Below are 15,017 nucleotides of genomic sequence, written 5' to 3'. Positions count from 1 at the left end.
GCAGCTGTGACCTAAACATGAATACCTGTCCAACAATCTGTTGTAATCTGGGTTCTCAGTAAACCAGAGAGAAGTCTTGATTGTATTAGTTATTGTATAATGTTTGTCTATCTTGTTTTTTAAGGTATCAAGATATGTAAAAACACATACTTTACTGTTTGAAATTGTAAATTGTTTTTCTGTTTCCAATATAGAAGTGGAAATATAAAATTCAAATGGATGAAAATGTTGTGTTCTTTTTCTAAAGCTAATTTTCATTTTGACTAGATAATCCCTTCCATTTAGAATAAAGCACTTCTATTTTAAATGGTTTTGATTGAAATATTTCAATGCATTTTAAAGCCTACATGACAATAACACAAGCAGTGGTGGATCACTGATTAGAAACTTATTAAACAAAAAATTGTTACATAAACTAACTAACCTGATTTTAAAAATCTATAACTATTAAAAGTGATTAGTTAAATTTAGTGTGCATAGGTTAGTGCATGTCCGTAGAAAAGAGGAAACGTTTCTAGTTTTACTTTGATGAGGTGCATGAGTTAATTCTCAGAAGAAAGAGGATTAAGTACAAACCTTTTGTGTCTCCAGCTTCACAGGTTTTAAACACTGTCTGTGAAATTGCTGAGAGGTATTCAGGAGACAGAGGCTGCAAGCCACAGGACTCCTCTGGACGAATTCGAGAACCACAGTCCTGAATTAAAATGAAATATGTGAAAATGACAGCACTGCACCCATCCAAATGACTTTGAAATCCTCTTCAAGGACATTTAAAGAGGAAAAAAGTTATTTGGGGTTGGTTCTGCAATTCATTCATCCTTTGCTCTTCAATATATATTTTTAACATGAAATTTAGAATCCTTTTTCCATTCAGACAATGGTTTTGTAATAAATTATCCCAATCCCCAGTAAATGTACAAGATACTACATTTGCTAAAGATATAAGAAAATTTATTAGGGCAAATATGTATAACATCCATGTAATGTCACGTTGTCTCTATTTATTATACAATCTCTACCTATTTGTCCTTAGCAATTTTGTATGCATATCTGCAGTCATATGGAATACATTTCTCTGATGACATGCCCCAAATTAGCTTCAGGAGATAGAGGTGCATAAAGGAAAAGAAAGAAAAAAGAAAAATTTCAAGGGGAAAATGTTTGAGCTAGTAGAATGGTTACAAAAACTTATTAGGGGTACTCAAGGAAAGGATTTAATAGAACTATGATCTCCTTGTGGGTCTTCATGTGAGGTGTAATCCATAGTAAACCTCAGACACTACCATAAGGGTAACATAAACAATGGACATATTTAAGTTTAAAAACATTCACCTTTTAATTAATTTTCTTCATAGAAAAGAATCTGACCTTTTTTCACGTTCTAGTTAAAGAAAGAGTTCACTAAGACCCACAATTAACACAGAAATATTTTATCTATATTTATGCTTGGATACAGAAATGTGGACTGGTTATTAAATCAACAGAATGTAGTAAAGAACTAGAGACCGCTAATGCAATGGCATGCATTGTAAACACACTTCATAAGGAGCTGAGTCGCCCACATTTTGGTAATTTCTGATAAATTTTATAGGCATTAACAGAAACATACAGGAGAATTAATTAATGCCAGATGCCTAAAAAATTAGCAGTAACAACCTGGAATACCAATCAATCAATTTGAAATAAATTTCTTAAAATTTGCAAGTGAAAAGTGTTATTGGCTTTTAGAAAACTTGATCGTTATTCTTTATGGAAGGCCAGAGGTGCCGTCAGCTCCCCAAAATTTCAGACAAAATAACCAGATAAATAGTGATTCCTTACCATAAGTTTTAGCACATGTGGGTTCTTATATTTTAAGTAATGGGTTATTTCAACTTTGTGCCTTATAGTTATAATGTTCAAGTATCCACTGACATGATATAAATGACATTGCAGCATTTGTGACATCCGGCAATTCTTTCGATAATTTTAGGCATCTACAGCATCTATGGCTGCATGAGTTGCTCATTCTAGTTTTCCTTTATTGTTTCTGCAGAGAAATTGCATTGCTAGGACACATTTTTAATCTGTTTTAGATGTGCACTTCAGGAAAAAATGAATCACATCCTAAAAATGCCTTTCTCCCTCAACTGTAACAAGAGTTTAGAACAATTCAGAGGCATATATCTACATTAGTTCAGATTAATTTCTCTTCAAATTACTTTGTAAAAATACTCATCCTCCATACTGCATTGCCCAAACTGGTGCTATTGCCAGTTGTTCCATCAGAAGACAGGAGCATTCTGGGGTCAGTGTTAGCTTAAGAAATAGTGTCTACTATCTCATATTTCGTTGTCTCATCCACACTTTTGTATTCTGATAAGCTTGCCAGAACACAATGAGGGTTTTTTTCACTAAAACCAAAAAGCTATAAAACTGGGACTTAAAATAGTGAAAAAGATAATTTTGTGACAAAGGAGAAAATATTATAAAAATTTAACCATGGCAATCATTATTTAATGTGCTTTTACTTTTAAATACTGTATGAAAAATGCAGTTGTGGCCCTTTCTGGCTAAATGGAATAGTAGTCATGGTAATGTTCAATAATTCAAAATTTGCCTTTTTAAAGAATTGCATATGCTTAGTACTACTAATTAGTTACAAACAAACTACACAAATGGAAACACCTTTTTACTGGAGTGTCTTCATTTCAAGAAGGAGTATTCTTGAAACCAAAAAGAATAGTAAAATGTAATTTCTCCAAAAAGTAAAAAATATTTCATTGGTCTTTTCTTCACTGAAGTATGCGGATTTCTAATTTTATTTTCTAAAATGATATTAAAATTGGTTCAGCAACTGTCATGTAATATCTTTCACTGTTCCCATGAAATTATGCTACATCTAGGATGCTATGCCTAAATTGGACCAATGAGCAAATGACAATTATGTCCTAATCTTGTCAAGGTGAAACTTGGTAGTTAGTAGGATATGTGCCACTGATATAGATGGACATAAGAATCCATGCTGGAATTTAGTAAATACAGGTGGGTCTTGATTATGCAATCAAACCCCAAAGTGAAATAGTTGTCTCACCATTATTCTGATCTCAATTATTCTGACCTCATTAAATTCCATGGTGGAAAAAAAAATTACTTCAAAGGTTTAAGGTCATTTTTGTGCACAAAAAGTCAGAGAAATGGTAGATATGTGTGTGTTCTTTTGTACAGTTGTCCTGTTCTCTTCTTAATGCTCTATAACTAGTGAAAGCTGTTATGACAAAATGAATGGTACGGTATCTTCTAGTGTTAAACTGTGATGTTGTCTTGGAGCCTCTGGGTCTGGACACACTGTACAGCTATTTGACAGTACTACTTCAACTAACATTAACATCAGAAAGCTTCTACCTTGCAGTAAAACAATTTGCACAGGACTTCACAAGAAAGCCTGAAATTCCTGAATGTGCTGCCATTGCTCTCAACATAGTGCTGTAAAATAACTTAACAGGGATTTTCTTGTTCATACCTCTGCCCAGGGTACGTGTTTAAACAAACAAAAATTGACTTTAATTGCATTCCTTGGACAACATCATTAACAACAGTTTCATGTGGCTGATTTATTACTAATCACAATCAATATGCAGGTCAAACTACATCACCAATTCCCTTTGACTTCATTGTGTTTTCAAAGTATGCAAACCATGAATTTTAAAGGACACCGCTTGTGTTTAATATGTAATTCACATCTAAAACTATACAGTTATGAGAGATTGTGAATCACTGAACAAGCCTTATTTGTTTCATCTTTACTTTTGTAGGAGACCAATCTTTTATCATTATTGACATATTTAATATAATGTGCAAAATGAATCTGCGACAGCTAGAGATTTACCACAGCCTCACCAATGTACGGCACATTAAGGGCTTTTCTAACCACATGCAGATTTCTTAATGTTTTCTTCAGGTACTGCAGTGACATGACATCCTTCTTGCCTTGCCCAAAGATGAAACATCTTGTGATCTTAAGTATGTTTACAAAAGATCACTCATGGCAAAGATGAGAGCCAGACATGTAAACTTAAAAGATAGCTCTTGCTCTGGTCTGCTTTCCCTGCAAACCTTCATTTTTAGAAGGCAGACATAAAAAGGCCCTTGAAATGTCTGGACTAGAATCAAAAGAAAAATTCCCCTGCGTTACATACTTCAGTGCACAGTTAGAATCAACTTTTTATAAGACTGGTTTGGCATTTTACTAATAAACTGTCTTTTATCTTTACGAAAGATTTTCTGGACACTAGCAAATAAAAAAGGAATAAAGCTTTCCTCTGTACATCTAGATAGCTTTCAGTCAACATCAGTTGATACTTAGAGAGTGAAGATTTCTGGAGTCCATCTGCTGTGTGAAATGGGAATTGTTTCTGTTCAGACTACACTACGGTGAACTTCATAGTTTTAGCCTTTAAGAGATCACACAGATTTTTGAGCCTGCTACTTTACAGTTTTCTCTAATTATTAATTTGGAGCTATTAATGCATATGTTATTTCACGTATTTATAGTGTAGGTGCCTGATTTAATAAGAATTTTGTTTGTTTAGCTCAGCTTTCAATAACCACTATATTTCCTCTCAATTATATACTTATGCGTATGCATATACATATACATACATAGTTTCACTCAGGTGTACATAAATATTAAAAAAAAATACCAGTTTTAAAATCATACAGATGTGTGTGAGAGAGAGAGAGAGAGATAACCAAAGCAGCATAAAGATGATCCACACTCATGCAGCTAATATCACAGAATGAATGTCATATAGAAAATACCATTGTAGTTGCAGTTATGCTTTAGATTAAGAAATCTAACTTAACTATTAATGGATTTTTAATTGCTATTGTACCTTTTTCCCACCTCCATCCTAATGAAAGAATGATTACTCTGAAATTGCAGTAATTGCCTACAGATTAACCCAATAAGCTTCCACCAAACTGGAGGCAGTTAAAAAGAGAGAAGGTAAGAAGGCCACGATTTTCCTGGGAAAAGTCATATCGAGTAGGGATAAATTGTTCATCTGTGTTCGTCTGAACGGTCAGTGCTCCAGCAGTGAAAGGGCACCACATTACAAAAATAAAGTTACTTTTAGCATCTACAGCTGCTGCTACCTGTCAGCTTAAAAAGGCATTTAACATAGGAAGGTAGGATTTTCAGAATTTTTCTGGAATAACCCAACTCTGTCCATTCAAAGCTGTTGCTACAACTATCATTTTCAGTGGAAGTAGAGTTATGTTAATGAATTGAACGCTCTGGAAACTCCCACCCGGGGGGGCTGTATCTAGGCTCTACACTCAGCTTTCTCAGTAAAAGTCCTTCTTGCATTTGCATTAAACCCCATAGCGATCAATGGGAATAGTGGGCTCAACACTTTGAGAAACAGGTAATTTCTGCTTCGGTACTCATGTCTGAAATTGCACCCAGCCCAAATCACTGAAGACTACCCCCACCAGACTAATAAAGGATCAGCATATCAGAATGTTTTAAACTAAACAAGAGAAATATAACTAAGTTCACAGGAATTCATTACAGCATTGCATACAACCAACATGTAGCCAAAATCCTGCATCTTTTTAACATCCAGAGCCCACACGTGTCTGGGAACTAGTGCATGAGATAAACCTCATTCACTAGTTCTTGGCAAGGAAGGGAGGACACCGCTCCATCCACCAAGCTCTGACCCTGCAGTCCTTCGGGCAGCGCTGCCCATGAGCCTGGCAGATCACCCAGCCACCTCCCCTAAGGCACTGCAGCCCTGCCTCATCTTATGATGCTGCCAGGGCCGCCTTATTTCTTTTGACTGTTTACATTTTAGACATGACAGAACAAAGCTTCCTGCGAAAGAGGTAATTTCGAACGCTTTTCTGTTGGCCTTCGTAGGCTTGCTGACTTAACTTTATTTGATCTGGTTCTATTTAAGCTGACCCGAGTTTCTCATGAAATCCTTTCATGTCTCTTTAGTCCATCTTTTTCTAGTATTTTACACATAACTAAAACTGGATGAAAAGTGATTAAAAATGATGCTATGGAAGGAATTCTAATAAAATTAGTCAAAGAGTGAGCTCATGAAATAGTGAAATTGTATCTTATTGCTAGGGAATAAATTGTGAGCAGATGGATTAGTTCCACTCTATCAACTTTATTAATATGGCAGTAATAAATGAAGGAACAGTTGGCATATTGACTTCTATTCAACCGTCTCCCTCTGTTCGGCTGCATTATTCAGTGATAGATGAACCTCCAAAGATTCAGAGGTTCAGGCTGGTTCAGTTCAACACCCAAATTAACTAGATTGAACTGAAACTCCTGGGTGTACAAAATAGGTCTAGAAAGCTCTCACAAGGAGAGAGGCAGTCTCCCAAGAAATTTCAGTTCACTACTGCTTTTGGCTGGAAAACAATGACTATTATTATTCATCAAGCACTGTTTAAGACATAGATGAAGACATTGCCTACATCAAAAGACACACAAATCCATTAAGCAGAGAATATAGGATTAATGGGTTGAACTGATGCAGTAATACGTCTGTGTGTTGCAACTATGTTTTAATGGAAAGAAACTGCCACCACTGTGTTTTGTAAGGAACCTAATGTGTTCCATCTGCAAAAATGGGATAATATTTCCCCAATGACCCCAAAGGCACTGTCACAAAAAACACATTAAAAGACTATGTGATGCTCAGCTCCACACGGATCTGGTAGGGGCCATAAAAAACACTTTAGAAAAGGAGCCTGGGCACTCCCAGGGCTGGAACATGCAGTGCACAGGCATCAGTAGGAGACTGGGAATGATATGAAAAACTGAGATACTGGCCATATTGTCAAGGCATGGTGGAGACATCAGAGAACAATTTGAAATGTGGATGAAGTGCAGCCATCAGTCTAAATTGCTTTCAAGTTCTTACTAGTGTTATTCATGTTGTTGCTATAATACTTATTACTTTGTCTTAAGAATACAAGCATACCATGAATTGCAGGATTTTTCTCTCTCAGTCACAAACTTCTCCATAGAAATTTTTTTTTGTGAATAATGTCACATGCTTTAACCAGTGATGGAAGAATGTCATATCTACACAATATCTTTACTATCTGCTAAAGAGCTTTTGAAAATCCCAGTAGGTGCCTCTCTACAGAGATGACTGCCTCAAAGCACATACAGATTATATAGACAAATAAATTTCATCTTGACGCTAGGGCAGATGCAAAGCAGCTTCCTCTGCACTGAGAATGCTAACCTTACAGAAAGCTAAGAAACTGTTCTGAGAAATAAGCACTACTTAGAAAGAGAAAATATTGCAAGTTTCATATCACTATTTTAGTATCTTTTATGTGTGTGGAGAACATAAAAGAATTCTTTCAAGCTATGAGGGATTTTGATTCAATTCCATTTTACATCATGTTTAATACTGCACACGATGTCGGTTAGACTCCCTATCTGCCTTCCTGTTCCCAAATAGTCAATAGTTCAAAGTTCTGCATTTGTGAACCATCGAACAGAAATATTCACATGAGGGCTAAAAAGCATGACTCTTAATCTAGCCGGGACTTGTGAATTATGATTCTGAACAGCTCAGAGATGCAGAATTAGTTGAATTAAGACAGCTGAATGTGAAATCCAACTCCATTAAGAATAAAATATTGTAAACATAAGTATTGGAAAATATTTCAAACTGTACCTAAAGATAATTACAGCTTTTTTTTCAGTATTTGAAGCTAACATCTGCATGGATTTTTCAACTTCTTTCTTAGCAAACATGTTTTCCTAATGCAACTAATGATGTTTTTCCCAAGGAAGAAGTGTGATGATTTCCAGCTTGTATGCTTTATAAACTAAAAATACAAAGCAAGAAAAAAAGGAATGAAAAGTATTTAGTGTTTCTTCCTCCCTCAAAATGAAGATAAAGCAGGAACAAGGAATAGCAGCTAAAGAGAGGCATTTTGCTATTTTAGGTTCTGGTGGTTTTTTAGTTTAAAAAGTGACACAGTAATGTTGACCTGGAGCCCTTTAAGAACTGCATCAGTTTTGGATTCCCATTTAGTCCTCCTCTTTCCCCTGCCCATGGCAAGGGGGTTGGACTAGATGATCTTTAAGGTCCCTTCCAACACAAACCATTCTATGATTCTATGAAATCTCTCCTTGGAATCTTAAGCTCAGTATGCCCCAAGCCCTAAGTACAGTTAATAGATGTTCTTGCAAGGTCTACAGGATTTTGTGCTAGAAGTGTGAAAGAAGTACTTTTGGTACAGTACACCCTGAAACACTGAGTTCAAATGCACAAGCCTTGCTTACTGCGAAAAGCAGCTTTAACAGTAGCTTTAGCAGATGTGTAGCTCACTGGACTGAGTCCTTGGCTAACATATGTTTTTCAATGCATTGCATTCATTGTCAGAGTATCTCAATTTCAGAATTCATGAATGAAGAGTAATGCTTTTCAACTCATTCTTTTTCTCATACCTTACTTTCTGAATGTAGTGATAGCTGTTCAGTCTGAGAAGTTCTGCTGTGTTCATCATGGCTGTGGTATCAAGGTCTTAGTCTAAAATCAAAGGGACAAGGCTAGAGCTCAAGTGCCTCTTGCACATAGGAAGGTGTAGAGTATAGATCTCTCTGCAATGTGAACTGTGAATGCCATATACCCTGAACATGGGAGGGTAGAAGAGAATGCTCCTTAAAAATAGCCACAAGACCAGCTAATATAGTACATTTTTTACCTAATTAGTAGGGAAAACAGTCAGGGCCATATCAACACTTTATTGAGAGAGAACCATAAATACCTAATAATTCCTTTTGTTATCACACAAAATACTTGCTTCTTGCACTATCAAAGCACATGGTTTTCTCAAGCTATTCCCCATTTTCAGATAGTGGAATTAGCAAAATTCAAATCCATTCACATTTACAGCTTGCACTGGGAAAAGACGGGGGACACCTTCCACTAGACCAGCTTGCTCAAAGCCCCATCCAACCTGGCCTTGGACACTTCCAGGGATGGGGGGGCATCCACAACCTCTCTGGGCAACCTGTTCCAGTGCCTCACCACCCTCACAGTGAAGAACTTCTTCCTTACATCTAATCTAAATCTACCCTCTTTCAGTTTAAAGCCGTTACCCCTTGTCCTATCACTACATGCCCTTGTAAAAAGTGTCTCTCTGGATTTCTTATAAGCCCCCTTTAAGTACTGGAAGGCTGCTGTAAGGTGTCCCCGAAGCCTTCTCTTCTCGAGGCTGAACAACCCCACTCTCTCAGCCTGTCCTCATAGGGGAGGTGCTCCAGCCCCCTGATCATCTTAGTGGCCCTCCTCTGGACTCGCTCCAATGGGTCCATGCCCTTCTTATGTTGGGGGCCCCAGAGCTGAACACAGTACTCCAGGTGGGGTCTCACGAGAATGGAGTAGAGGGGGAGAATCACCTCCCTCGACCTGCTGGCCACGCTTCTTTTGACACAGCCCATGATATGGTTGGCTTTCTGGGCTGCAAACACACATTGGCAGGTCATGCTGAGTTTCTTGTCAATCAACACTCCCAAGTCCTTCTCCACAGGGCTGCTCTCAATCCACTCATCGCCCAGCCTATATTTGTGCTCGGGCTTGGCCCGACGCATGTGCAGGACCTTGCACTTGGCCTTGTTGAACTTCATGAGGTTCACATGGGCCCACCTCTCAAGCCTGTCAAGGTCCCTCTGGATGGCATCCCTTCCTTCCAGCATGCTGACCGCACCACACAGCTTGGTGTCATTGGCAAACTTGCTGAGGGTGTGCTCAATCCCACTGTCCATGTCGCCAACAAAGATGTTAAACAGCACTGGTCCCCATACCAACCTCTGAGGAACACCACTTGTCACTGGTCTCCACTTGGACATCAAGCTATTGACCACAACCCTTTGAGTGTAACCGTCCAGCCAATTCCTTATGCACTGAGTGGTCCATCCATCAGATCCATGTCTCTCCAATTTAGAGACAAGGATGTCGTGTGGGACAGTGTCAAACATTTAGGATGTTTGGGTCCAATTCACAACGCTGCCTCTCATTTTCTGTATCAGCTTGGGCAGATGACTTGGAGCACCATCCAACGCCACTCCCACCTGTAATGTATCATCTCAAAACTCAGATGCTACCATCCTCCTAAGTGCCTAAGTTTCTTCTAGTGGGCATAGGCAAAACCACCCATAGCTCAGCAGAGCTATGTTAGTCAGCCCCTTTAGCCCTAACAGAGTTCAAAAACACCTTTGCCAACAGTGTTTGATTTGATAGGTGTCCTCAGGACATGCCACTGGGAGTGTGAGGTGCACAAAGCATTAACTGGTATTTCCCTGGTAGAACATTTCCCTGTGATACAGCAAACACAGTTTAAACTGCCTCTTTTAACTGATTTCTAGCAGAGATTTCAGTTCAAGCTCCCAATGTCTTTCTTCCAGTCAGTGGGCTATAGGCTTTTCTGGGCAATTCTGTCTCAGTCTCTCCCAAGGAAGCTGTTTGCATTTGCTTTGTACATACAATTAAATCCTGACTTGTAAGGAGCCTTGAACCTGCTTCACCCGCAGGCTAGATGTGTGTAAAGAATGTAGGGTGAAACTGGATGGAGGGAGCACCACCAGGCTCCCTGCTAACTGTTATGTGAGAAAGGACCAACTGAAGTATGTACTTAGCTCCCTGAGAGAACACGTGGCAATTCAAAGTGGAGGACAGGCTCTCCTGTAACCCAAGACTGGATGTGTAACTCCCAGAGAAAGGTATACTTAAGATACATTCCTTTCTGTACGATTTTCTGTGTGGCATACATCTGACTCCCTAATCACTGTGCTGGCTCATGTAGAATCTTATTTCTACAAGCTGAAGTCTTCTATTTCAAATTTAAAAAATGGTTGTACTCAGACACTTTTTTTGTGTGTGCTTTCTTCCCCCAGATATTCTACTATAAAAAAAAAATTAAACCTTTCTCTGCAAGCTTTACCTCACTAACACTCCCTACACAATGCATAAGGAGCCTAGTTACACTGCTTGGACATGGTGTTTATCCCTAGGCCTCAGGATGCTTAAATCTCTCTCTTCCCAACTGATTGCCCTGGATTCTCCTGCACATCCCCTGAACATGAGAAAGGGAATGTAATACTGCCTTTTTTTCAACAAAATATTCACAATGAATAGCAAGCTGGTGACTGCCAAACAGGATGCAAAAGAACTAAGTTCTGCAAGTCCAGTTCAATAGCAGTACTGATTTTGCTTCTTTTTTCGTCTTCTCATTTAAAAAAAAAAAAATTGGAACATTGGGATTTCCTTTCTTAATCTAAATTGAGCTTAAATTGGCCTAAAGGATTGAAAAGGTAATAGTGAGCCGTGGATGGACTGACAGCAAGATTTCAAGAACTGTGTTACATTGGGGAAGTAGACAAAAACAAAGCTAAGGAAATAATAAATAAATTGACTAAATACAATCATTAAAAAAGCCAGAAAAGTTTATTACTTTATTTATGTTATGTTGGCTGCATGGTGAATTGAAATGTTTTTTGTTTAAGGAATTAGTGCACACGCTGTTTTATATAGAAATTGTTCTCCGTGGTATACTAGGTCTTGGAATACACATCAGAGCCATGCATGGACTGGGGAACATTGAGGAAGCCACTAACATAGGCTCAGAAACACCAAGTGGAAGACTTCTGAAACTGTTTTGCTAGACAATGCCAAAAACCCCAGCGAGTTCCTGCCTTTCATGTAAAGACAGAGTCTACATATGTGTGGAGGCTTCACTGTAATGGAAAGCACACTTGTATCTGGTGGACAACAGGAGGTATTTCCCTTTGCATATTTACAGTCTGCACTGACGCACGTTTGAAGAGCCTGAGCACACGGCCAGCTTTGTGCAACCATGCGCTTTGATGTTGGCTCTCTTTAATGGTGTCCCAGGGAACACACAGGGCCAGATCCTGCGGGCAGCTCTGTTGAACACCCTAGTCATTCAAGTCAACTCCCAAGAGTTGAACGCCCTCCTCTTCAAAAAGCAATACCCCTGGCAAAAGGACCTATGCTTGCTCTCCAGTGAGAGTGGTACAAATGGTTTGTCTGCTCAATACCCAGTCTGCACTGAAAAATATCACCCAGGTATAGATGGTCAGAGGGACACAGGGGTGTGCCCCACCTGGGCGACTACTGCTCCTCACCTGAAAGGTGCCAGGAAGAAAAGAGGCATGTGAAAGAGAGGTGCGCTGGTTGCAATGTCCCCATTCTGGGCAGGGATGATCCTGAACACCTTGCGCTTTCCCCGCAGCTCAGTGGGAGGCAGGTCATAGCAGCTGGCAGCCCCGCAAGCAGCAGCCTGGCCCTTCTGTATTTGGCTCTGGTTTTAAAGTGGCCTTCGATGAAGGGCCCATCTCTGATGGAGGGTCCATCTCTGAGGCTTTTCTGCCAAATTTCAGACCCTTCTCTTATTAAGACATTAGGCTCTTTGTTTAAGTGAGTCAAGAGACAGGTTCAAAGATCTTCAGAGGCTATATTTTTAGAAAGGGAGCATTTACACAAATCTTTCTAACTGTAACCAGCAAATACTTTATGAAAAATCTATTACTGATGTAAAGTTTAGAGCCTTGTTGCATACACAAAGAAATGTGAGGGCTAAAGCTAAGAATGTGTAAATGACACTGGAGAAAGTCTCTGTGCAAATGTCCAGGACAGATAGACAGTGCATGGATAGGTCTCCATTACACTACCCATAACTCATATTGAAGCTACTTATATTCAGAAGGTGCTGTACAAACCTACAGTATTGCAGAAGGGGAGACTATGACTTTTACTCTCTCTATATGAAAGACAGTGAGAGAATGTGAAGATTTAAGAAGTGGTGGGTTTTTTTCTCCTTTCTTCCTATTCAGTTAAAAGCTTCAGTAAAAATACAACACTTAAAAGGAAATCAGTCAACATCAGTCGAGATTAAAGTTTCTTGGACAATGCACACAATGAAGACTGTATCAAAACAGAAAAGACAAATGTATTTATAGATGGTATCTGGTTATCATTTATACTTCCCTTTTACCACACTGTGGCTTACCATGAAAAGAATGAAGTAATGAAGGACTGATTTGCCTTTGAAAATAAATACATATTTCATTCAAAAGAACCTTTGAGTCAGAATATTTTCCTTGCTGTCTAATAGCTATGTCCAGCACTAAATTTTACACATCCCCAGATACTCATTTAATATACACAGCTGGGAGACAGGAGTAAGACAGGTAAATTTGTTTTCCTAGAACACTTACAAATCTGGCCATGCAGTAATTTATTTTCTAAACTATAATGGGGTCAAAATTGATTCTAATGAATTTGCAGCACACTTGCTGCTATAATCACAGAAGTGAGTTTCACGGATTTTTATTAATCATGATCTTTTTCAAAAGACACTGATTAAAGGTTTGCCTTCTGGTGTATAGCAGACTGAAAATGCAGTCTCCTTACAGCCTGATGCCTTACCAAACAGCAGACTGCATGCAGGTAGCTTTCACACATGGACAGACACAGATTGCATGCAGTTAGTGCCAAATGAGCAGACTGAAGTCAGAATTCTCCCTGCTTTCCCCAACAGCCTGCTTGCAGTAATTTACTACTGCATGTCCTTTTCATTCAGCTAAAGTAATCAAGCAGCCACTAGTTGAACAAGGCCCCCCTCACAAAAACCAACTAATTACTTCTGAAAACTGAATAACATGCTTAGTGATGATGTTTATTATACTGCACAAGGCATGATAAGTGATGTTGAGCTGAAGCCTTGCTTTGGTCAATACTGAGATCACATTAGCACAGAGATGGAGCACAGTGGAAATAGAAAAAAACCTTAAAAATCGAAATTTAGTCTCTCTCAACAATGTATTAAGGCAGTTAATTACAGCTTATTCATCACCTAAGTTCCCCTGACCTACACAAATAGTTTTATACAGCAATTTACTCTCCCTAATAGACAGACATCTGGAGGATTTCTGTGATTCACTTCAGGTCTGGGGAGTAATGAGGAGGCAGATAATGCAGCCAGTACGGCACTACAAACATGACTGAACCAAAGTGACTCAGGTTGCTCCCCCTGAAATGTCAGAAACATGGTAACTACTGTTTTTCTTGCAAGGACAGAGGCTACACTTGGATCTGGACAACGTTGCAGGCCCAGGCAGTGACCCAACCTACACTCACCAAGATTAAGCACTTCAAAGAAATAACTCTGTATAGACCTAAGGACTCCGCCACCTTTCGTAGGTATTCTGAGTCAGCCAGCCTATGAGGTGTTTTGTGTTTAACTTTCTTGTGACCACTAGTAAAGATAATTGCTGTAAATTCAGGTTTCTGGACATGTGGGTGTCGTAGTTTTTCCTTCAGCAAAGTAGGCATGGATACATTCACATCCCATGGCAAACCTTCCCACATTATAACGCACATTGTTTTTCTCACTGATAGGATTATTTGATTACAGGCAATGCCCCCTGAGAAGCTCTGGAACCATGGATTGAACATTATCTTATTGTTTCAATATTTTTGCCTAGACAGATGAACAGTCCAGCTGATGGATTGCTCTTAGCCTGCCCATACTCCTAGCCATTAACCAGCTATTTTTCATCTTCCTACTCTTCCTCAGTAAGATACCAGATATCTTGCAACAGGAATTTTACTCAAGAGTGTTTGCCCAGTAGTAAGTCAGCAAAACCCCTACAACTCTTGAACCAAACACACAGCCCAGATTCCCTCCAGTGTGTGTTCTCTTACATGTGGTGAAGGGCTGCCAGAACCTACTGGGGACACGGAGACCCTGGCCTTGCAGCAGACTTGGCTCTTGCAGAAAATGAGAACACTTCCAGTTGGAATCAGAATTAGAGGATGTACTACAGACAAAAGGACTGAGATAACAAAAGGGATCTATTCCAGCAAATATTAGATTACAGTGTATTATGATATAGCATACGTAAGATACCATTATATACTGTATACTGTAATCTGTATTAGATACATGGTAGTAATTTAACA

General features: G+C 38.9%; 1 protein-coding gene across 5 annotated transcripts in view; it reads right to left on the bottom strand.

Moving 5' to 3' along the window:
• Window positions 1-15,017, bottom strand: part of LOC128143520 (inhibitor of growth protein 3) — a 193,841-nt gene that overhangs the window by 27,151 nt on the left and 151,673 nt on the right. For all 5 annotated transcript variants that reach the window (XM_052790827.1, XM_052790825.1, XM_052790828.1 and 2 more), the window contains one exon: window positions 577-694. In XM_052790827.1, coding sequence (XP_052646787.1) covers window positions 577-694 — 118 coding nt within the window. The remainder of the gene's footprint in view (window positions 1-576; window positions 695-15,017) is intronic.

Source organism: Harpia harpyja, chromosome 6, assembly GCF_026419915.1.
Source record: "Harpia harpyja isolate bHarHar1 chromosome 6, bHarHar1 primary haplotype, whole genome shotgun sequence".
Taxonomy (NCBI): domain Eukaryota; kingdom Metazoa; phylum Chordata; class Aves; order Accipitriformes; family Accipitridae; genus Harpia; species Harpia harpyja.
Note: the sequence above shows the minus strand (reverse complement) of the source record. Positions and strands in the feature narration are given on the sequence as shown.